Source organism: Triplophysa dalaica, chromosome 2 (assembly GCF_015846415.1).
Source record: "Triplophysa dalaica isolate WHDGS20190420 chromosome 2, ASM1584641v1, whole genome shotgun sequence".
In the NCBI taxonomy this organism is placed as follows: domain Eukaryota; kingdom Metazoa; phylum Chordata; class Actinopteri; order Cypriniformes; family Nemacheilidae; genus Triplophysa; species Triplophysa dalaica.
The window spans coordinates 20,704,219-20,730,063 of NC_079543.1; the positions used below are offsets into that span (position 1 = coordinate 20,704,219).

The following is a 25,845-nucleotide window of genomic DNA, read 5'->3' on the forward strand; positions in this document are numbered from 1 at the left end:
CACGCTCACCGGTAAACTGCTCAGAACCCGCTCTGACATAAAATGTATCTAGAAAGCCTAATTGTTTTCATTTTATGATGACCTTCTTAAATAAATGTCTCAGTTTAAGAAGTAAGTTGAATGAGAGCATTTATGTTTCAGTCTGACATTCTGTGACATTACAGACAATATTTTTGGCCATTTTTTTATTTAAAGAGTACCTATAATAACTGTATTATAACTGATAAAGTATATTTGTTTTCGTTACTTTATTGAAGTATATAGCTGGCATAGTGCAACATTCAAAATAAATGCAGAACACCTGAAAACGAGGTCTTAAAATGTCAAACCTCCATCGTTACAGCATTTTAGAATGCACTTTTAGAAACTTGGACAAAGCAGCTGCGTCTTCGAAGGCTGCATGCGACCTCCGGAGATCACATTTGTCCTCTGATGCCGGAGGTTTATTCAGGTTTTATTTCAGAAAGCAACTGTTACATTGGGTAAGTGACATGATAAATTCTTAAGAGAAATAAATATAAATGTTTTTTTTAACTGAAATTAGCCTGTATCAAACCTCTTGTCGCCCGCGCACCTCCGCAAATGGTCGAGGCCTGTAGTTGCATGCCGTTGTGCTATTATTCAGGCTCATGTGGTGTACATAGGATATCCAGCCGGTAAAGGGAAATTACCAAGAGGGCTGAGCGAGCGACTGAGCGTATATTGAGCGAGCGGAGCGGAATTTTTAGAAAGGCCCCCTCCGCTCCTCGAGAAATATTAAGGCTTCGCTCACATGCTCTGACTCAAACCCAACAAGTCAGGAAGAAGAGAATACATGTAAGCGCCGTTTTTCCACTAGTTATTCGATCACAGATACAGTCATTAGCACGGATGGATAACATATTTTTTTTGATGCCAAATATACTTGGGCGGCTACACTTATACCTGGGCGGACAGCCCAAGTAAATGCATTGTATGGGGAACACTGCTCTAGTTTCTTTTTTATGTATATATGATGTGCATTGCAGAAATTTGCAGGTCATTTTCTTAGTGGCAGTTGTTATAAAAAATAATCTCCATGACATCTCAAATTACGTCTTGTGTTTAGTAAAATTTTGTGACATTTGCAAGTTTCTCTGAAATTCTAATATTGGGCAATTTATCTCATTGCAGAGCATTGTGGGATTACAGTATTTTAATACCATTCACTTTGACACTCCATTTTGTGTACCGTTTAGTTTATAGTGTGATGGGCTTGTTTCATTTGCTAGATTGGTACATGTGAACATTGATATTGAGATTCACAGAGATGGTGCACACAGTGTTGTATAGTGTTAGACAACAGCACACCAAGTTATAATGTTGAAAGTGCCGTGTCATTTATTGAACATAACATGCATAACATTCGTTGCTGAAAATATCCGAACATCATTTCCTGTTTCTCGGACAGACAGGAAGCTGTCAGCTTCTCAGGGCAAAATTTATGACCAAGCATTTTATGATGAGTTTCACAGTTGCTGTAGCATTTTTTGTATAGCCTGTAGAAGCAACTTATGAAATTTTTGTATGTTATGAAATAGGATTGTGGTCATTATTGCATTGTTCTAGTCTTTACTTGTTTTGCCCCTCTAGAAGAAAGTCACTGCAAATGCATGTTTGCAATTTTGTTTTAATCGCTCAATACGCCACCTTTTATAGAAAGGTGTGTTGAATTTTTTATAAATGTGCAAAGGGTGAAGCATGTGAAGAGCTTGTGATGTTATCAAATATTATATAGATTTTTTTATCGTTTATAAAAGAAACAATTTCGGTACTGTGTTTGGTCGTCACTTCCTGCAGCAAAACCACTGTAGATGATTCACTTTGTGTTGCAGATTGGACGTTTTCAGATCTTTCTCGTAAGTCCTGACACTAAGAAGGTGGCCATAGAGAAGAGCTTCAGAGAGATCTCCTTCTGTTCACAGGTCTGTTACTAATGCTGTGTTTTCTCTATGATTTCCTGGAACAACATTTCTCCTAAACGTGATTGATGTGTTTTTATGTATTTAAATTTTTAGAGATAGGATTCAAAATTAAGCAAAAATTACAATCTAGATAAAAAAGTTTTGCTACTAGACAACTAGGGTTGGGCCGATAGATGATGCCATCGCCGATGGCTGACATACAACATGACGGTGAGCCGGCATCGTGATTCCAACAAATGTTTCCCTTTCGTCACGTGACTCTCGCTGCTCTGTGCTGCAAATCACTTTGTAAACAAATATGAAAAGGCTAAGGGGCATAAGCTTGCACTGTACAGACTCGCTTGAGTTTATAACTGTGAAGCTTGTGCTTTTTAAAGAGGATGCACAGTTTGCACAGACCTGCCTGAATTTATAAATCTGGGCTATAAAGGAGATGCGTGTCTGCGCAGCCATCGTTGTGGAAAGACTATGCATCTCTGGGCAGCCGCACTGTATAAAGAAGCCCGTGCTTTGCCTGCGTTGTTTAAAGACGTGTGTCTGAGCAGCTCGCATTGTATAAAGACGCGGCTCACTATATAACGCCACATGGCGACTTCATCGCCCAACCCTACAGACAACATTTAGAAACCAAACCTTTTGTATTAACATTACACATTTATTTATTTAAACATTGTTATTTACTTGTTATAAATAACAGGACGTTTGGAAGTGAATTCAGTGTACGTTGCTCTTGATAAATCTGTATCCCAAATGTATAAATGTAGATGTACTTCCAACACTTAAGTACATCAGTTTTTTTCCATTAACCGAAATTCTCCGCCCAGTGACGGAAAAATCTGAATGCCGTCCATGATTTTGAATAATTAATTGACTTTCGGTGAGTGGTAAAATGTCTCTCTGTGTCTCCTCCATTGTATTAAAATACATTATGTTCAGGGAGTAAACGTATTCACGTCGAGATGATGTCATAAGCATGCTAATAAGCATGTTATATCACCTTGCACCATAGTGACGGATAAAGACAGATTTTTTACAAGCCTCTCCGTCAAAATGACAAACAATGAAAAAGTCTAGCGCAACCTCTGGTGATATTACCAAAGTGGTACATTGTTATTTATTTCCCTTTGTCTATATGTATTTTTTCAGGGTATTCGTCATGTGGACCACTTTGGCTTCATATGCAGGGAGACGGTGGAGTGTGGAGGTTGTCAGTTTGTCTGTTATGTGTTCCAATGCGCCAATGAAGCTCTGGTGAGACCCATAGATGAGTACATCTCAGTGTTCAAAACATGACTAAATTATGTTGGTTTTGGTTCAAGGATGAAAATATTAAATATAAATGTCAGTAAGCTTATTAGCAAATGTATGTGCATTCGCGTGTGCATGTGTGTGAAAACATCCTTCCATTTGCCTCACTAAATTTGGCCATATCCTGTTCTCATTTCATCCTGTCAGGAATACTTTTACAGAATGTATTCTCTGAACTTTTATTCCAATTTAAAGTCAAAAGTCTCAAAAATGATCTAAGCGCACGTCACTCTTCTGGGTTCAGGTGGATGAGATCATGTTGACTTTGAAGCAGGCGTTCTCCGTGGCAGCCCTCCAGCAGAACAGTAGGACCCAGAGTCAACAGTGTGACAGCTGTCCCCTGCAGCAGCTTCATAGAGTCTGTGACAGAATAGAGGGTCAGATGTCTATTATTTGTCATATTACTTCTCTCTCTCATTATATCACTATTACTATGTCCTGATGTTCCCTTTTTTATGTTCCTTCCTGTTTTGTCCAGTCAAACAAAAGCATGTACAAAGAATCCCATGTAACTCGAATCGAATCTGTACATGCACTTAAATCTGGTGCAGAGCTTTTTTGTGTGAGCAGAGAATTTATGAAGGCATATTGTATGATGATCAGGGAATGGTTTTATGTGCAGGTCTACATCCATCCAAAGCCAAGCTGGAACTACAGAAGCATTTGGCAGGGCTGGAAAATCAGGAGCAGGCAGCTGTTTTTGAGACCACAATGGTGGGTATATACTCGTATACTGGTGGTGGGTGAGGAGAGAGATTCTCAACTGTGGCATTAGAGAAATGTTTGTTTCTCTGTTTTATGGGTGTGGCGATGGTATAAATGAAACCAGTTGGGCAACTAGCCTAGCGTCCTGATACCACGTTCAACCTGAATGATTCAACTGACTGATCTGTATTTGAACACTTGAGGAAAAATTTGAAAGGATAGTTTGTGTGTCATCTACGAAAAAGGACAAAACTTGACAATTCTTTCATTGAACCCTAAAATCTAAAAGTTAAACAAAAAGTGTGAAAGTAGAATAAAAAAACACAAACTGATTCCCGAATTTGTTTTCCAAAAGTTAAAATAAATGATTTAATACTTGAGATCATTTTTTGACCATGCTCATTTCTGGTCTTGAGTCACCAATGCCATCTTGTGGCCATTAGAAGAAGTGGCATGTAACCTTACCCTTGTTTGTGTGCAAGCAGAAAGCCAGGCCGAAGTCGGATCAGGAGGAGAACGAGTTGATCGTATCATGTCTCAGGCGACATTACGAGGACAAACAGAAGACACACACTCACACACACGATGGAGAGACAAAAAAGGTGGGTTTCATTCTGTAAGCTGACGTCATAGGTCAATATGCTTGTATCTGTTTATACCTAATTTTAACATTTTTGTTGATCTGATCGCAGGTGGAAAGCCCTAGATCTAGATGTAGAGAATGTTAATACCAGGTGTAAGCATGGTCTCTGTGTTTGTGTGTGTTTTAGGCTACTCAGGAGGGTCCGGTGAATGCAGAAAGTAGTATGAGTTCCAGTCGTGTGCGTCTGGAGGAATTCAAGTCTAGAGCAAAGCGATCGCTCACTGAATCATTGGAGGGGATCTGGAAGGTAAACACATTTATTGTCTCGGACATTGACAGTACTGTAAGAACTACGCAAATGACATGTGGCCACCACCACTGGTACTATTGACACTGAAGCTCACATAATGTGTTTTCTGTAACATAACATTAGGGAAGCATAACAAATGTTTTATGCAAATTGCGAATTAGTTCAATTGGCTATTTTTGTATGGAAACATAGCTATTATAGACAGGGTTTGACGGGTGAAGTAAAACCGAATCAAATAAGCTTTATCATTTACATGGCTATATATTACTACTGTGTGTTTACAACAGGGCGGCACTAAGTCCAAACCCCAGAAGGAGAACTGTGAAGAAGAGAGCAACTCCTCCAGCTCCACCACAATAAACAGCACAAACCAGGTCTGCAAAACACACACAAATGCACTTTCTTTTCACAGGAAGTTATATAATATGTATCTATAACCAATGGTCTAAACACTGCATTTAAAATAGCGATTTTTTTCTTGTCGTTATCTGTAAAGGAAACATCATTGGAGGAACCTCTCTGTTCTCTCCTCCCCTCGAGTCCACTCCGCTCCCATAATTCCACGGGGGACCTGAAGCGCCTCGAAGGCTCAGTCGCAGGTCACGAGAGTCCTGAGAGCCCGCCTCAGGGTTTCAGGCGGCGAGCGAGCACGATCAGTCACTCTCCCACGCTGTCGTCGACCAGCCCGAGCCTTCCCCCTCAACAGCTCTCTGCAGCCAACAAACCCAAACTGGTCCGGCACTACTCTGTCAGCACAGACTCTCCACACCAGAGCAAGTGAGCCAGTGTGTGTGTACCCAGTTGCACGAATCAGTCAGAAAAACTCAGATTGCGTGTATATGTTTATTGAAACAGATCCTTTTGTGGTTAATTGTGTTTGGCTGCGTTGTGTAGCCATATGTGTAAGTAGTCTGTACTTATGATACATTAGCATCAGTTGGCATTGCAGTAGCTCATTTTCAGTTTGTTGAAACAAATTGTGGACACAATTTTGTTTTTGTTTGTGACAGTTCCAATGGAAGTACAAACCACGTACTTACATTTGCGGAACGCACAGTGTTATTACCATTGCCAGCAGCAGATTCCAGTCACTTTTTTTTCCTGTTCTCCACTTTTAGGCTGTAATTGAAATTCACTTCTCTTTGACTTATACTCACTCTGTTTGTTCTGTTTTTGGTTTATTTTTCTCTCTGTTATGTACTCCAACCCTACTGTACTTTTTCATTCGTCAGTCTTTCCTCTTCCTCTTTACGGCCTATGAGGCCACGTGCTTTTGATCTTGATCATTCCGCTCGGCCCCCTAAGCGAAGGTGAGGTGTGTGTGAGTGCATGCGTGGGTGCGTGCACGGTTTCTCATTCTCGTATCACTCACAAACAAACCAGGGAACTTTCCCCTGAAAATAAGTTTGTTTTTGTTTCTTTTAATTTTAGAGTTTGTAGTGTAGTAAAAATAGAGAGGGATTTGCAATTAAGAATATATCTTTTTCTCAGTACATTACTATTTATATCAATTGTGCATGTGTCTGTTTTTAGGACGTGATTCACTTAACAAATTATGCAAATGTATTAATGCATCAATCACGGCCACAAAATTAGTGCATGTCCAGCATGCAGGTTGCTTTTTGAGTGACAGGTTGTTGGGTGATCAGAGTCATCTTTTAAGTCTATACACACCCCTGGGCAATCTTTCTATCTCTCATTCGATTGATCCATAGATTCTTTATTGATTGGTTCCCATTAGCAGCCAAACATAAAGAAACATATTACAAAAAATACAGATGTATAAATGAATAAGACCTCGCCGTGTAAAATGGCAAGTACAGCTTCTATACTCTTTTAAGGTAAACGCTTTTTTTTTGCCAGACAGCACAATGTTAAAAGAGCAGCCTATTGTATGTGTAGTATGCTGAAATAGTTTTAAATCATCAGATTTATTTTGAATTAGTGACAGGTTGCTGTATTATTGAAACAGAAAACATTTTCACCCTCTTCTCATTTAAAACCTGCATGACTTTCTTCCGCTGAACACAAAAATATATATATTTTGAAGAAAGTTGGTAGCTGAAAAGCACCGACACCCATTGACTCTTATTGCATGGACACAAAACCAATGCAAGTAAATGGGGGCTAGTTAACAACATTCCTTAAAATATCTTCTTTTGTGTTCAGCAGAAAAAGAAAGTCAGGTTTGAAGTGACAGGAGGTTGAGTAAAGGTGGAACTATCACTTTAAATAGTAAAGTGAATGGCAGTGTTTATAATTACATTTAATGGTTATAAAATCATGTGTACATGAGGCTGTAGTTACATAGCCCATAAGTCATATGTTGACAATAATATAGTATTCGAATATTATGTAATTAGCAACGTTGCAAACTGACGAATTTGTAAAGGCATTATTGGAGATTTATTTGTAATAAAATTAGGTGCCTGGGGCGATGTAGTTACGTAACCAGCATGTCATGTAGTTATCAAACTTGTAACCGGGCCTTTATTGTTATTTTGCAATGTTAGGATATCATAAAGTAAACGTTGTGAGTGTGTTATTTAATGCAAATGAAATAACATGTTTGAAACATTACAGTTAGTTGCCCTTCCGTAAGTCATGAATTTGTTTTGCTGGTCCTTACTGGTCTTTACTCTCTGGCCTCTCTCTTGGTTTTTTCTCTCTCTCTGTCACTCACCCGCTCTATCTCTTAGTCCATCAGGGCTGAGTGGGTTCAGGGCGAGATTACACTCCTCTGCTTCTGTACCAAATTTCCTCAAATTTCTGGCCCCTTTAGTGGAGAGCGATGATAGCTGTGACTCTCAGAGGAAGAGGTACTGTCTCCCTTTTCATTCCATCCTTTCAATTCTCTCTTCTCCATCTCTGGTATTTTTCTGCATCTCCTTCAGTGGCTGATGGGGATAATGGATCATAAGAGCAACCTAGGAACACATTTTCTTCAATGTTTCATTATTGATGCACTTTTGGTGAAACATGGACTGTCCTTTCCATGCATTGTTTTACATGAATAAATCTTTTTTCTTCACGAAAAAATGAAGAGTTTGATTCCAAAACGCTATAAATCCATTTCGATTAATTTGAGTAGAAATTTGTTTTCTTTACAAATAGTCGCAAGATGAAAACCCCTATTTTCTGTTAAAGAGTTTCACATGGCATCATTAGGTTCTAGTAACATAAACAATTTAAATCTGATTTTTGATTTTAAACGATTTATTATAAAAACTGATATTATTTTCCCCAAAATGCAAAAAATTATTATTATTTTTCATATTGAAACTGTTGAAAATACACAAAAAAGTGAGTTGATCCACATATGGCAGCCTTTGAACTCAATACAATACTAATCTTCATACACTGGACAAAAACTGGACTTATTTATTCAATAAGTCATCGCACCTAAAATGAATTCACCAGATCATTTTTTAATGTTAAAAATCAGTGCCTCATCTTCTTAATGTCCTCATGTAAATGATCAGATTCTGATGGCTTACTTTTCTTCCCCACCGCAGAAACAAGCAAAAGTTCATCTATGCAGTAATTTTTTGGTTTGTTTGTTGAACACGAAGTACAAAGTAGATCATGGAAACTAGGATGCCGACCGCCACCATTACTGTTAACAATGGGTGGAATGGTGTGCTGTGATTGGATGAGCGGATATACAGTATCGCATTCTTCATAGAAGTGAGCGTGTATTGCGGTTTGGATAAAGGGAGAAAACATGACAGAATAACACATTGCGTGAAATTAAAAAGTGACTTTTCAATACCGACCTGATGCAATTCTGATTTTGGCGGAAACTCATTTTTTTTAAATACCGTTTATCGCGTTTTGGAACCAAACTCTTAAAATTTAGCCTAATTGTACTTGATTGCGGGCTACAATTTTGCATTAAAAACCTTTTAATAAAAAGTTAAATAAACAGTTTATAAAGAACCACTTGGAGACGCGTAAAGGCTCCTTAGATATCAAAACTATCTAGATTAGTATTTATTATCTTCATTTGGGACATTTTCTGGTCAAATATTGATTGATTAAATTAATTGCTGTTAAATTGACTTCTTAAATATCATGTTATACAATAAGTTTGACACTGTTTTGTTCTTAACACTGCCTCAGTGCATTTGTGTATGGATGCCTATGCTTACACTATGTACATCTGTGTGTGTGTGTGTAGTGATGTGGCAGCTCTGTCCAGTCCTGGTGCCGTGTGTGTCATTGGTGATGACAGTCCATTACGTAACCGAAGACATTCCTGGAGACAACAGATCTTCTTAAGAGTCGCCACACCACAGAAGGGCTCAGACAGCAAAGGTAACACACGCAAATGTGGTTGCATTGTTGCTTTGTGAAACAGTATGCATGCAGACTACAGCATATGCAGTGGTGCAGACACGACACACTTTACTTTTATTCTTCGGGCTCTGAATATTGGCAGTTGCCAAATGATTTGACAGATTAGGACAGTATTAAAAGCAGATGAAGACTGGCAAAAAATGTGTTTTACTGTGCCAGAGTTGAAATACATTATTTTATTAAAGAATAGATTTTAATTCTTAATAGCATGTGAGTTTCTGCACTGCCTTAATGTTAAATCTGATAGCTGATCAAATTCAGTTTGATTTAGATCACTGTGAATGGAAAACAAAAAGCCATGATTTTTTTTAAACTGAGTTATCTGGGTTTGCAAACGAACTCTTAATTTGCCATTTTAAAATGTTTATTTGATATCTATTTAATGAGACACACGCATAATTTTATGTCCACATTCGAGACAATCTTTTACTATCTTTTCTTTTTCTTTTACGTACTTTATAGTTTAAGGTGTACCAACATTACTTAGTTCGACTATCGACGTCGTCTACAGTAGTGGCCCAAAGTGATTTTTACTGTACATGCACAAAACTTACGAGGCCTGAGTCAAGAACAGCTTTTTTGATCAAAAAACAATTATCAGGAAAATATTAATTAAGGAGAATGCAAATGCTTTATTTCCTGTGAAGGTTTTCTGCAGAAACAACATAAACAAACACTATGTGGCCTAAACGTAACTTCTGGTAGAATTCTGCAAAGACCAATAACTCTTGAGTAGTTTATATAATAAAATATTAATATAAATGAAATATAAACAATATTTTTTATTATAACCAAACACCGACTGGAAGTCAACTTTTTTATTAGAATATTTTTTCTGAAATACTGTAGTTTTCTTTTGTCAGATACTGTAAGTTCAATCTAACCTGTGGCAACGTGTACAAATATGCCTGCCGTACATCACTTTTGTCCACTACTGTAGATCAGCTCAACCAAATGACAGTGTCTACAGGCTGCAGTTTCTGACATGTCCTCCGGCTGGAGCTCTTGCTCTTGACAGGTTCAACAACCAGCGAGTGCATCTGACAGTTGGCAGTGTGTTTGGTCAGGTTTGATATTTATTTTGGCAGAGAAACAGAATTGATTATCACCCTCTTTATTTGCCCCAATCACAGACATAAATTTGTCAGTGCTGTCCTGTTATTTTTTCTTTCCTGAGCCAGATGTATTTCTGTCATTCCCCAGCTGCCAAAACTACAAATCAGGCCTGTTATTTTCAAACTGGTAGCTTGTCAGTGTTGGCAGTGACTCAAAGTAAACGTTGATCCGGATGTCAAAACACCCCTCAGGTGTGCAAGACATTATCCACAAGTCATGTGCTTGAAAGTTATGATAATGTAAAGAAGTCGCGCTATTGGTTGAGTTGATTTCGAAAGTGTTTTTCGGGTAGTCAACCTGCTTGCTTAATTTATTTTTATCTACACAGTAAACTGTTTAGTGTTATAAAAGGAAATGACACGCTTCACCTTTAGATGACTTCAACGCCTACCCAGACGCTTGTCATAAATAATAGTTTATTGGTTGACTCGTACACAAATTAATAGTTTGTCACTTCTCATAGTGCACGACAGAAAGTAATTTAATACCTGGTTTGCCGGAACTGGATGGATCTTAAATACCTCTTTGTCGTTTACTTATGTCTTATTTGCGCATTTGCAGTAATACGAGTACACTTCCTCAAAGCAAGATGCATGCCTAGATCACTCTTATGCAAGTTTGTGCATTTCTACAGTATATGTGGTTGGGTCTCGACAAGTGTGTGTCTGTGCGGAGTTAAATCTTGTTTGTGTTAATGAGGTAATGTGTGTGTGTGTGGGGGGCGTGGTGTGCAAGTCATGTTGACAGACAGCTACAGGAAAGCACTGTATTGACCCATTTGTGTGTGTGTTTGCACACTGGCAAGGTGTTGGTCTGAGCTGAAACGGCACTTATTTACAGAAGGAGTGGCTTGCTTGTGTGTTTTTAAAGGGAGTGACAGGCGCCAAAGTGTCCGAGTGCGTCTGTGTCCACCGCTGCATACTTCACTCCACACTTACTGTACACTCAAACACATGGACTGCCCCAACTGGGTCAGGTTTGTGTGTGTGTGATTCTTGACATAAGAAATTATTGTTTTGGGAGAAGATGGCTGTTCACCTGGAAGCCATTAATTATGTGGTGATGAAAGATATAGATATTGAGAGACCAACACTGAATGAGTGTGTATGTGTACTAAGGTTATTAAAGTTAACCAACCTTAAGACTTGGGAAATGTTTCTCTTTATTGAAATAAAATAAAATATTGACCTAAAAAACATAAACGAAACAAAACAAAACATTTCAATTTTGTCTCAGAAATAAACTGACACAAGTTTAAGGCACTAAAATTATAAAAATTAACATTAACAAAAAAATATATACATGACATTTATAATAATACTTTTTTATATAGTTGTTTTTAAAGCTACAAAATAAACGAACGCTTATGTCTGCGCATGCATGCTGTTGCAAAGCAGACACGAAACGAACACACTTGTAGTTGCAATAACCCACAGGGTGATTTATTTAACAGTGTAACCAGAAGTGTGGTAGTGTGAAGTGTCCAGGGAGGGTATTGCTCGCGTGAGGAATCTGTCCTAGTGGTGAGTAGCTGCAGCTATCGTGCTGTTGGGGTTGTGATCCTTTTGTCCGGTCGTCAGGCACTGGTGTCTGGGAATCGTACATAAAAACTGAGAGAAACATATGAGAAGTCAATATGTACATCTGTCTTGGAGTCGAAGCTCACACATCTGCCTGTGGCTTGTGCTTTTATCCCGTGTGGGAACGAGGCGCAGGTGCTGAAGACCGGCAGGTGGGCGTGCTTATTGTGCCCCTTTCTTTGGCGATGCTGATTTGGAGCTTGGCGCCTCGCCACAATCCTTAAGTGGCCAGAACTTAACTTCCGGTACACATTTGCAAAGAATTTGCAAAGTCCCAATAGATTATTTTTGATAACAAGCAAAAGAAAATACTAATAACATTCTGATAACTAATTACATTAGCTAGCAAGAATGTGTAGCCAGTATTATATCAGTTACCAGTAGAAGAACTGTTACTTGGCTTAACTTAAATACAAAGTTATATGACCCATCCAACAAATTGATTTTTTTATTATATTAATAGACAACAAAATTCAACAAATTGTTTATTTAATACCATTATTCTACGGTAGAACATGAATATAAATATAAATAAAATATAAAATGTTCTATTATTAGCCACTAGCCAGAGCGTCAACAAACATAGACCGGACGTTATCTTTGGGCAGATGCGAAATTGTCTATCATCTATAGCAACATAAAGAAGAAACAAACAAATTATAAAATGACAGAAGCATATAACAAAATTGCTGGAATCGGGGGGAAAAATTATAAGATTTGGAGATACAAGGTTTCAGAAGGGCGGCAGCGATAAGGTAAATCATGCAAATAAAATTAAATGCAAAAAGGATTTGTCAAAGTGTGTCAACTAGGTTGAGTCTGTACAAGTCTATCCCAAATTGAAATCCCAGATAGTCTTTCATTTGTAAAATTATTGTACAGATTGGTCTGAGGGAGGAACAAGAGCTTCAGTTGCTGAGGTGAGGTCTGTTTTTTAGTTGCAAAATGAAATGTGAGATAAACGTGCGTAGGCGAGCAATGTTTTAATGAAACACTATGATTTTATTTTTTTCCTGCACTATATCAGGTGATCTCTCCTTTTCTCTTTGTTTATACTATCAATAATACTGGTATACATAAATAGAATTACGCACAACAAGTACTTTTTTCCTTTCATTTTTGAACATTCTCTTTTTTGTAGACAAAAAGGGTATTTTAAGGCCTTGGGGTCCACCCTATAGTTTGGGTGGCGCTCATTGTTATTTTTATCACTCTGCCGGTGTGTTTATGGTTGTTGTGTGTGTGTGTGTTTCGCATTTTTTCAGAGTGCTGTATGTTTTTTTTGTGGTTTGTTCTTCTGTTAATTGTTATTTTTTGCAAACATGAGGAACCTCTGATGTTTTGCGTCTCATCTTAACTGATTTAAGAAGAAGGTGCACTCTTATCCAATACCATCAATATCCAATACCAATATTGAGTTACTTTATGAGAATAAACAACACTGCATTAATATATAGTTTAACTGATGTGTACAGCATACAATAAATTGCCTGTTTTACAATGATTTTGAATACATCTAGTCACATGGTCAATTTATGGGAAACTACATTTAAGTATTGCATAACGTGAAGCGAGAACAGAGAAATGTGTGCACTGATGCCAGATTTAACATTTTTTTGTTGGTTTGCATCCATTGACTTTCATTACAATAACAAATAATCATTTTAAAGTAACATTAGTAATGTTGATTTGTAAAAGTTGAAAACTCTGTCAACTAATGTTAGTAGTTCATGCTGTGTCATGTTGATGTTGGTATCCGCCACGTAAAACTGACCTGCATTTTTTTTCAGAATCTACCTTAGAAGTCGGTAGCAGAATGGCGCTCGGAGGTGGATTGGGGGGCGGCGACAGTTCTCTGGGGGCGGTACCTGAGGAGAGGAGAAAGTGGAGTGGGGAGGAGATGAGGGAATTGTGGCGGAAAGCTATTCTTCAACAGATCCTACTGCTGCGGATGGAGAAAGAGAACCAAAAACTTCAAGGTAAACACATCTCCTGACCACAGCAAACACGGTCACTCATACAGACAATTGACTAGCTGAAAAACTTTAATGAGCACTTAATGAACAAATTGCATATAATAGCAATTCACAATTCCTGTGACTGTGACATAAATAAAGCCAGTTTACAACTTAATAAAAAGCCAAGTATATTTTTACAACAATTATTAAATTATTTATAAAACTTTTTAAACAAAGTGTTTCTTCCAATAAGAAATAGTTCACCAAAAAAGAAAACTGTGCTCGCCGAGTGGCCCTTTGTTTTAAAACCGATGTTCAATTGTGCAGAGTAAATTCATTTTACTCTGCACAATTGAACATCGGTTTTAAGACAATCAAAACATGCACACGGTATATGAAGAATAAACTGTTCTTGCCTTAGGGTGTAATGAACAGTGTTCGAAAGTTCAATTGAGTTTCCTTCTGTGGTTCTTGGGAATTCAGAGCTGTTTTTATGTCACCTTGTTGCTAGTATACAGATTATCTGCCTGGCTTACATTCTGCTGGCACTTTTCCTGACCTCACCTCCCATTAACAGTTGCACACACAAACACACAATAAAACCTCTACACACCCAGACCCACCTCTTTCGTTGGAAGTCCCTACTGCAGGTTATGAGATAATTATGACAATCGAAAGGCTTTGCTGGCACAGATGAGCTCTGATTTGGGCGTGCACATGATTGGCAGTGTCGCTCCCTGTCCCGCCATGCCCTGAAATGCTTTTCATCACTTGAAGAGAGAAGAAAAGCTTGAAAAAATAAACCAGACTTATTGAATAGGCTGTGGGCATGAATATGTGGGTCAGTTTTGACGTGGAAGAAAACTGTCTGCCCTACATCTAACAAAATGTATACAAAAGTTGCTTCCAGTTTTGTCTTTATTCTTTCTTTTGTCTTATAGTGGGGTGGGTAAGGAAGGGTGGAGAATATTACTTTCTCTTCCTGTTCTTACCTCTTCCTGTTTTTATGAGAGTGTGTGTTAAATGAGAGTTCTCTGCTTTGGTAGGTGAGTCAGTCTTACTACAACCATAGTGACTTATCAAAGGTGCTGTACAGTAGCTAGGAATGATGGGAATTCAACATTTATTTACCTTGTGTTACGTTTATTCTTCTCTTGCTTGCTGCTTAAAAGCCTTTAAAAGGCCTTCTGGACTAGTTGCAAAGGTTTGGACACGCCAATTTTTTATATCAAATCCCCCCCCCAAAATGCTGGGATGTTTCAGCCCAGCATTGGGTCTAAAAGGGACAAACTCGGCCGTTGAGTTATATCAACTCAGATCATGTTTATATTTGTCCAAACAATGGGTTGAAAGATTCGTCACTTTTTGACCCAAACCCCAGTTTGAAAATAAACCAGAATTTTTAGGATTGCAATATCATTATTAGGGCTTATATATGATTAATTGCTTCCAGAATAAAAGTTTGTTTTTACATAATACTCCTTGCATATTATTTTGTATTTATAAACACATACCCGTGTATATATTTAAAGAATTTAAAAATGTATACATTTTATATATAATTTTAATTGTACATAAATATTAATTTATACATTCAAATATTTCCTGCATATATGTGTTTATTAATACAAAATAAACATAGTGCACAGACATGTATTATTTAAAATATATATATATATATAATCTGGATGCGATTCTGGACTCTAATGTTGTTAGCTATAAGAAGTAAAAAAATATATAACAATTATATACTTTTTTATATGAGATATGTATTAATGTAAATATAAAATGCATATAATATATGCATAATCTAAATTTTTTTTATGGAAATATTTAATAACACATGGATATTGTGTTTTATAAATTAGCAACACTTTATCTAAATCACAGCTTTGGATATACATTGTTTATCTTTTATCAAGTTATAAACAATTGACTTTCCTTCACTTATCACTTATCACATTCACTACAAAAAATAATGGTGTGAAAAAGTCACATTTGTTGCATAAGATACTGATGTTTGATATCATCAAAACAAATAATTATGAATCGAATTGAATGGTGTTATGCGTCTCAAATTATTTGTATTTTCTGTCAGTATGCGTGTGACAGTGAAAATCTTGACTCCAATCAATTTCAATGAGTTTATACATGATAACCCAGTTCATCTCATCTTACATAATCAATTTACAAGAATATATTAACTAGCTCTGATATGTTTGCAGAACTATATATTTTTCTTTGACCTTGAACTGTTTGTGTCTGTCCCACGTGTAGTGACTTTTTATTGTTTGTTTTGATCTGTATAGCTTCAGAGAGCGATCTGCAGTGCAGACGACTGAAGCTGGACTACGAAGAGATCACCCCCTGCCTGAAAGATGTCACCTTGGTGTGGGAAAGGATGCTGTGTACCTCTGGGAGGTCCAAGGTCAAATTCGACACACAGGAGATCCACACAGCCATGGGACAAGGTAGACGAAAAAGACACATTCGTAAATACATAAGAATGTAGTTTGCGCTTGATGTTGTTTGATTGTGCAGGTTGTTCTGTAGCCTGTCATACTTGACTGATGTGTTGCCCGGGCAAGTGTACCGACAGCCTGACACATCACCATATTGACACCTAGATTAACCAAACGCAATACCAAACATGTTGACCGGGGAGTACGTCATCTGTTGTTTTAAATAGTTTAACTATCACTTTTCAGAGAGATTCGATTTGTATAAACTGTGTCAGGGGTGTGTGTCTCAGTCTCTAATTTGCTTTTGTGAAACATAACAAGTTTTATTGTGCTGAATGTCTGTGTAAGGTGTGTTTGGTAATAATATGCAGGTGTGTGTTTTGTAGTGAAGGAAGTGCTGTCTTCCAGTTACTTTGGTAGTTCGGCAGAAAATTGTTTTGAATGACAGGTTAAATTACATACACTCACACACCTGTTCAAGTTCAGCGCAACAGTACTATTTACATGTACATAAAAGGTACTGGTACATTCACCCACCTGTGTCCACAACCGCTGTCATGATGGATCTGCTATAATGTTGCATATTAATTTTGCATTGTATGAAGCAGGCGAGCTCCGAACTCAAATGCCCCCATGTTGCTAACTCACCTGCTTTAAACAAAGCACATTTAATTCATACTCTTGTAAATGTCTTAACACATTCTAAAATAAACATCCAGAACTGAGTTACATGTTTATCCAGTAATTCTGGTGACTTTTTGAAAGCTTTTTTTAAATAATATATATTTTTTAATTTATATAGCGCCTTTCCAACACCCAAGGTCACTTTCCAAAGTCAAAATATAAGAATAAAGCTAAATAAACATTAACATCAAGCACAGAGATCAGATGACATATCCCGAAAGAACAATTCATGGACGAAAAACAAAAAAGGATCATAGATCAAGAACTGAGGTGAAATATTCAGAAAACTTATTTGTTTTTAAGAAGTTTTTGAAGGAGGAAATTGAGGATGCTTGACGGATGTTTTGAGGCACATCATTCCACAATCTGTGTGCCACAGCACTAAATGACCTGGCTCCCATAGTTGCTGGACGACATTTTGGGGTGACTAACAAACCTATCCTGGAAGATCTGAAGGAGCGAGCTGGGGAATAAAGCTTAATAAATCAGATTAATATGTGGGACCAAGGTTATGTAGAGCTTTATAAGTGAGAATTAGAACATTATCATTCATTCGCAGAGAAACAGGAAGCCAGTGGAGGTGATAGAGGATAGGCGTAATGTGATAATTTTTTCTTGTGTGGGCGATCACGAGAGCTGCAGAGGTCTGAACATATTGGAATCGGTTGATGTTTTTAGCAGAGAGACGAGAGAGGAGTGCATTAAAGTAGTCTCATTTAGATGTGACAAATGAATGTAGGACAGTTTCAGCATCTTGCTGACTGAGACGGGATCGAATGCAAGAGATATTATGTAGGTGGTAAAGAGCTTTTCACCACTTTACCAATGTTATCATTAAATGATCGTGGAATCAATGAGAACACCAAGATTTCAAATCACCATCTAAATCTATCAATTTTCCAGATTACTTGGAAGTTAGAGTTTTGGAGCCAATCAGAATAATCTTGAGATTTCACGTGAGTTAAATTGGAGAGTTTGTCTCCAGCCAGAGCTTGAGTTCCATGATGCAAGCTGATAAAGCAAGTGGATGAAACACTGAGGTGGAAGGTAAACTAAAATAGATCTGAATGTCATTTGCATACCAATGAAAATTAAACCCATAACTTTTATTATTTGTCCAATAGGTATCATATAAATAGTGAAAAGAAGAGGCCCCAAAACAGAACCTTGAGGTACATCTGAACTGTAATGTGCAAAAACCAGTTTTAAAGGGCTTGTAAAGGTTGTATGCTGTTAAATGGGCATGTAACTGAGCATCATCAACCTTTTCTAGTAGCTTGAAGAGAAAATAAAGGTTTGAGATACATCTTTAATTACTTGGGGAAGTAGGATCAAGACCAAGTGTATGAAGGACTGGGGTGCCAGCAGCAATTTTAAGTTTATATGGTACAATATCACATGAATCGGACGAATTAATAAAATGAGTAAGGGTTAGTGACAAAGCAGTCAGACAATTCTTCAGTAAAGAGGTAGGTGCAGCATCAAGAAGACTAGTAGAGGGATTAGACAGCTTAATTAACTCATCAACCACTGAGGGGCCAATAGAGTCAAAGCTAGAGAGGTAGTGAACAGGACAAGTTGACAAATTGTTTATTACAGGGATTATTGTTCATGCAAGCAACCACTGTATATGATGTCAAAGGATGTCGCGACCGGCTGGGCTACTACCAGACCGCCCGCTTCAGTCTGAGTACACAAGTTAGCAACTGATAAAGATGCTGTTATTCAGAAATGTACTCTGGTGTATCAAGTTCCATGCTTTAAAATACTCTGTACACCTCCGACGCGTTTGCTGCATTAGTAGAGCGCGTCATGTTCGGTATAGTAAATTCGCCAATTTCACTTATTCAAACATTCTGTTTTTGCCATTTTCGGCCGAATATTTTCAGTTGCCGATCCCTAGCTTAAAATATAAACATTTATGCATTTCACAGCAACTAATGAATTTGGCTTTAGCATAAGAGTGGTAGATTTTTTTCATAGCCTACCTAGAAACCTGTTTTTTCATTTTAAAATCTTAAACATTAATGTTATCAAATTAAATATGGAACCAAAGCTATCTGCCACTGCCTTGGCATTAGTGTTCTGTCTAGTTTGGTATAGACAATACAAGTTATAATGATTGTTGGTTGTATTGCTTATACATAAACTGACTTTCAACATTCTTTCAACACAAAGTTTAAAGTGTACTATATTTAAAGCACATCTTCAACAACTAAATTATGGTATGCAAATGTTTCTTTATCATAACAATTCATATAAGGATATTAAGAAAAATGATAAAATTATTGTCGCCGGTAATTAGTTAATAGGTTAACGCGACAATTTTGCGTTAACTTGCCCAGCCCTAATTTGGATACAATATATTTAGAGGCTATTTTCACAAGTCGCTAACTGCACACATCCAGCAAAACATTTTGCAAAACATTTCCTAGCTCCTATTTTATTTATTAATGGACGTCATCGACTAGTGAACATTGATGCGACTTTTATCCCATATTGGTCGACTTCAAAAAATCCTAGGTCCTACAGTAGCGCCAGCATAGATTATTCTAAAGCAGGTTGCTCTCAAATGACATATAGGACTCTCAAACGATTCATTGCGATTAATATTGCATCAAAAATAAAAGTTTGTTTTAACATTATAAAAATCTATATACTTATGTACTTTACGTATTTATAAACATACACTTAAATGAATATATATTTAGCAAATATTTTGATGTATTTATTTATATTTACCAATAATAAAAATAAACTTGTGTTCATTTTTATATTTTTTAAGTATTTTATTTTTATTTTTATTAAATAAATACATGTACACTCACCTAAAGGATTATAAGGAACACCATACTAATACTGTGTTTGACCCCCTTTCGCCTTCAGAACTGCCTTAATTCTACGTGGCATTGATTCAACAAGGTGCTGAAAGCATTCTTTAGAAATGTTGGCCCATATTGATAGGATAGCATCTTGCAGTTGATGGAGATTTGTGGGATGCACGAAGCTCCCGTTCCACCACATCCCAGAGATATCTTATTGGGTTGAGATCTGGTGACTGTGGGGGCCATTTCAGTACAGTGAACTCATTGCCATGTTCAAGAAACCAATTTGAATTGATTCGAGCTTTGTGACATGGTGCCTTATCCTGCTGGAAGTAGCCATCAGAGGATGGGTACATGGTGGTCAGAAAGGGATGGAGGCCGTGGCATTTAAACGATGCCCAATTGGCACTAAGGGGCCTAAAGTGTGGCAAGAAAACATCCCCCACACCATTACACCACCATCATAATTGCATTAATGAGAAATTGAACAGGTGTTCCTAATAATACTTTAGGTGAGTGTATCTGTATGTGTTTATAAATACAAAAATAATATGCCTAGAACAGACACATATATTATGCAAACACAAACCTTCATTCTGTATGTGCTTGATTGTGATTATTTGTTTGACAGCCCTATTATTTATCTTTTTAATTTTTTTTCATTTTATTCAATTTGCTGCTTCTGGTTGTGCGGAAATAACACATTTAACTTTAAATTGTGTCAGGGGTGTTGCTAGACCTTAAGCTCTACTGGGGCATTGTCCCCCATTACTTTTTCACTTGCGACACAATGGACACTATTCCTACCGTTTAACAATACTAGGGTAGGTCGTTTTATGGCCCAAAATAGTATAAAGAACATAAATTATCTTTAAAAAAAATATTTTCTGGTTTAACAGCCAAACAAAGCTGGTTCATTTTTTTGTACCAACTGTAGGCTTACTGCATTAAACTTTACTACCTATAACAGCACATGGTTATCTCAGCCACAGTTACTGCCAACTTTTATGTAATTTCCGAGCTGGTAAATTACATATATTAATTTCATTACTGAAAGTACAGAACACAAATGTTTGTTTTAACAACCAGAGCATGTGAACAAAGCGAGAGCGTAGCGGGGAGCAGAGCAGTGATATTTCTCGTGGAGTGGAGAGCGCCGTTCCGAAAATTCCTCTACGAGTCACTTGCTCAGCCCTCTTTTTTGCTGCTGATTATTGTCCCATGTACACCCCATGAGCCCGAAGTCTAAATAATAGCGCAACTGCATGTTACGCATATAACGATTGAGATATGACGTTTTAACGATTTGACCACATTTCCCCTGCGTTGCTTTTACAAGCATGAATTAGGTTACTATGTTTCATAAAGATCAGTTTTGGTCCGCCAATTACAAATGTAAATGATTACACTAACAAATAAACCGAATTGTTAAAACTTAAACTTGAAATTAATACTGGGACAGTAAAAGGGGTCTAGCGACTCCCCTGAATTGTGTGCACATAAAGGAACCGAGTTCTAGACCTGTAGTTATTGTTGGGTTTGGGGTTGGGCTGCACGATAATGGCAATATGATCATCACAATTATTTTGCTCTCAATTGTAATCACGATTAATAGTCACGATTATTCTGTCAGTTTTTTGCTGTTTTATTGCACTTCTGTATGTTTATATTGGAGGTAGAAATCATAATCACGATTAAAATATGATTATTCCTGCAGCCATAATTTGGAGTACGTGTATATGCTTATTTTGTATGTATAAGAAGTTTTTAGGAATACAGTCGTTGCCAGTGTTGACACTGTCCTCTTGAAGTGATTAATATGTGTTATACCGAAGAAGATCTTTTCTTAAGAAAACGCACAGCACAGTTTGCTCATGGCATGTAAACATTATATGCTCCAGTGAAGATCCCTCAAAAAATCTCTTTATCATCAGATTTTTTCTTTCTTTCAGGTGTTCCCCGTCAGCATCGTGGAGAAATCTGGAAGCTTCTTTCGGAGCAGTATTTGCTGAGGCAGGAGGTGCCCAGCCCCAAACCTCCAAATAACATCACTCCTTATAAAGACCTCCTGAAACAGCTCACATCCCAGCAGCATGCCATCCTCATAGACCTGGGTCTGTATTACACAAACAACATCTCTGATTCAAAATGAATGAAAGAATGAACTACATTGTCGTCCAGATGAACAGACAATATTTTTATCTTTATGTAACCTTACTCTTTTCGTTTGTGCAGCAGTTTAATGTTTTCAATATGTAAGGCTTTGAAATAAGAATGCTTAAAAACTTCTTTCTCGCCCTTTTACCGGCATTTTTAACAACATATACACTTGTACATGCTTCCACATGCCCTACCCCAGGAATTTTCTCAGAATTTGTCATCCTGCTATACACAAAAGTCTCTTTTCTCAACCAAATCATCATTACCTCAGTTATTATAGGGGAGATACGCGAACAGAACCTCAGGCTGAATGAATGGGTGAGACACAGGCAGAGATGAACAGATGTAAAGGTGGTGAGATTAGCGGGGTGGCGCAGACAAAGAAAGGGAGGTGTCACTGGCTCTCAGCTCAGTGACAGGGGAGAGAAAGAGAGATGGGTTGCTTTACAACTCAGGAAGATACCTAATCTTACAGGAATGTAGGTTGTGAATGAGGCCTATTTTACAACTTTTTGTGCAATACTGTCTGTATGTTCTTAGGGGCCGTTCACACAGAAGGCATCTTTGCGTTAGAAAAGGTAAGATGAGCGCAGAACGTGAGGGTCTCGAGAAGTGATAGAATAACGGAAATATCAGAAATTGTCATGCCAACTTGCTACTATAAACGAAAGCTCGCAATGCTCGCCCCACCTACGGGGATTCTGATTGGTCAAATGATCTGGAACTGATATTTTCGTTAAGAAGTAGATTTACTTTTATGATTTTGTTTTCACAATTTTAGCAAGATTCTTGGTTTAGCAAAATGAGCGGCGACAATGGACAGTGCAAACCCTCATTTTGTGATATTGTTTTTGTGCTAAATGAAGACCGTTTGCAACCACCAAGACTTTAGATTAGATACTTTGTTGCGCATCGCTGTAGAGCAGCTGGGGCGCCAGAAAAAACATAAAATCTTTATTTTTATCAATTGTTTTTATTGTTATTTTACACAAAATTTTTCAAATTTGCAATATATTTTCATTAAACAGTAAAATTCTGTTTTCACATATTTTAAAGTATTTTGGTATTGTACCTTTTTATGGCACGTTACGTTTCAGCTGTTGTAAAATTACCGTTTTACATTTAGATTCATTCGTTTGGCAGATGTAGGAGAGTATTTAACATCTTACGGGGGGTTTGTAGTAGGTACTAGTCTGTATAAAAATAACTAATAAATATAAAGATTACTACTACATGCTTCCTAGCCTAAATGAGAGCCACATTATAAGAATATAGCTACATATCTGCTTTTTCTTGGCTTCCTGAAAAAACAGCTTACATAAGAACCTTTGACTGATGAAGCAACACGTTGAATCTTTGATCCCAGGTCTGTTCGGCCCTTTGTTCGACCCTTTGTTTGCTCTGTCACTTATTGCTTTCAGCAATTGAAGTGAAGTGGAACCATGAAAATAAGTAACCATTAAAATGTGTCTGAATATTTAGTTAAAAAAAAAGGAGCTGGAGTAAAGAAAGGATGGACAGTCAACATTAACAACAAATAGCAATAGTTTTACACATACTGTACTGAATAAAAATAATATTGATTTGTTATTTTCTGTCTTATCTCAGGACGTACGTTTCCCACTCATCCGTATTTCAGCGCTCAGTTGGGTGCTGGCCAGCTGTCCCTCTATAATCTGCTGAAGGCTTATTCTCTGCTGGACCCAGAGGTGGGCTACTGCCAGGGCTTGAGTTTTGTGGCGGGTGTGTTGCTGCTCCATTTGAGCGAAGAAGACGCCTTCCAAATGCTCAAATTTCTCATGTACAACATGGGGCTGCGGAAACAGTACAGGCCTGATATGATCATACTGCAGGTACGGTAAAAAAATGGTCACATATGATGCGTCAAGCATTAAAACGCATTGCCTTTTTTACTTAAACTACATTTCAGAAAAGTTCAATTGATTTACTGGTAAAGAGAATCTGTTCTTCACAAATCTAGTTTCAAACAAATGTTCAGTTTTTTATAAATATTAACGGTCTGTAGTTACAGTATAATAGGAATGAAATGTTACCGCATGAATAAAATGACATGACCCATGACGAATTAATGGCATGAGTTAACACAAGGATGTTGACAGCCTTAATAATTGTCTATTTTTGACAAGTATGCATCACGCGTGGTTCATTACCTCTGCTGAAAAGCAAGCATGCGTAGGTTCATAGGGTGTGGGGATGTTTTTGTATACTGTAATTAAATCACTAATAAGGGAATATTCAACTTGTCATAGCTGGTTGATGGTTTTTGTTTTCATAACTAGCTTTGTGAGTTACTCAACTCTTTGTTTGTTCTTTCAGATTCAGATGTACCAGCTGTCTCGTCTGTTGCATGACTATCACAGGGAGCTTTACACTCATCTGGAGCAGTATGAGATCGGCCCAAGTCTCTACGCTGCCCCTTGGTTCCTCACTGCCTTTGCCTCTCACTTTCCACTGGGATTCGTGGCCCGAGTGTTTGGTACAGTAAACACACACACGCTAACTTACTAAAGACACTTTATTGGAGCGATGGAGGTCGAATATGGATGTAAAAATTAGGGATGCGCAATAAATTATCGTCCATATCGGTCGATAAATGGGCATTTTTTATGTTATCGGTATCGGCCGATAATTAAATGCATGCCGATATATATTAAAGCCGATAAATCTTGAATCATATCCTCTGGTTAAACTACTTATTCTGCATGCTTCTCACAGTTAAAATACAGTACAGTACTGTCTTTCTTTCATGATCATTCTTACTGCTATTAGCAAAACATTTTTGGCTATTGAATTTTTTTCTAGAAGAACATCTATAATTTGTTTATTAAATATGCCAGAAAAGTTTGAAGGTTAAAGAATTATGAACTAGTGTAAATGAGGCTAAGTACGTGATTTTCAGGGGTAAGAGAGAACTATTGGTTACCTTGTTTTCCACGGTGAACGTTTTCAAATAAAAGCAGCTGTCCATCTTTTTGCCTTTTCTTATAGTCTTAGGGAATTTATATATTTTTTACATTTCATATGTTGATGGGCTGAAATAAATCATAGTTGTATCTGTTTATTTGGCAAATGTTTTTTTTTCCAACGCAGGCACACTCCCTTTTCAGTAAACTGTGCCCAACTTCGTAGCTCAAGGGTGTTATTGTAGTACTCTTTGGAATCCTCCCTTCAGGTGTTTAAACCACATTTGGTTATGGTTATTTGCCAAGATGTTTAAGCCATACCAGCCACAACTCCAAATCATCATCTATTGAACTATTGAATTATATTGAAAGAATATGGAAGTGTGTAATTGAATGTTTGCAGATGCAGGGTTGTGGGGCGGGAAAATAACAACTAATCTATTCTACAGTAAAAGATAATGACACATCTGCCATCTCTCAATTTCCACAGAACTGCTTTGAAGATGCTCTGAATGCTTGGAATTCCTTTATTGTGTGGAATGATACTGTACAACACATATATGGACACAAAAGCATGTTCTGTTTTTGTTGTGGCCAGGGAATGGCAATGGCACTTTATTTATATAGCACTATTATAATCACAACAAATAAGCAACAAATAAAAATAGAAAATAAAAATGTATTAAAAACAAATGTATATATAAAAGGCTTTTTTCAAAAAGGTAGGTCTTTAAACTAGACTTAAAAGAAGACACAGATGAGGCCATTTCCATTCCAAAGTTGTGGAGCAGCAACAGAAAAGGCGCTTCAGCATCGATTTAGGAATAGACAGTAATCTTTCTTTAGATGAACGTAGAGATCTAGTTGCCTTCTTTTCCATCAGTAGATCATAGATGTATGAAGGAGCCCAACTGGAGCATTCTGCGAT

General features: G+C 37.3%; 1 protein-coding gene across 7 annotated transcripts in view; it reads left to right on the top strand.

Annotated features, from left to right (window-relative positions):
• tbc1d1 (TBC1 (tre-2/USP6, BUB2, cdc16) domain family, member 1) overlaps positions 1-25,845 on the top strand; it is a 53,406-nt gene that overhangs the window by 22,800 nt on the left and 4,761 nt on the right. For 5 of the 7 annotated variants that reach the window (XM_056770898.1, XM_056770889.1, XM_056770879.1 and 2 more), the window contains 16 exons: positions 1,854-1,943; positions 3,090-3,194; positions 3,496-3,628; positions 3,874-3,965; positions 4,442-4,558; positions 4,727-4,846; positions 5,137-5,223; positions 5,346-5,626; positions 6,082-6,159; positions 7,549-7,668; positions 9,030-9,166; positions 13,695-13,883; positions 16,172-16,333; positions 21,786-21,947; positions 23,602-23,846; positions 24,331-24,490. In XM_056770898.1, the coding sequence (XP_056626876.1) occupies positions 1,854-1,943; positions 3,090-3,194; positions 3,496-3,628; positions 3,874-3,965; positions 4,442-4,558; positions 4,727-4,846; positions 5,137-5,223; positions 5,346-5,626; positions 6,082-6,159; positions 7,549-7,668; positions 9,030-9,166; positions 13,695-13,883; positions 16,172-16,333; positions 21,786-21,947; positions 23,602-23,846; positions 24,331-24,490 (2,278 nt within the window). The remainder of the gene's footprint in view (positions 1-1,853; positions 1,944-3,089; positions 3,195-3,495; positions 3,629-3,873; positions 3,966-4,441; positions 4,559-4,726; positions 4,847-5,136; positions 5,224-5,345; positions 5,627-6,081; positions 6,160-7,548; positions 7,669-9,029; positions 9,167-13,694; positions 13,884-16,171; positions 16,334-21,785; positions 21,948-23,601; positions 23,847-24,330; positions 24,491-25,845) is intronic. The other 2 variants (XM_056770906.1, XM_056770915.1) reach the window with 2 other exon arrangements.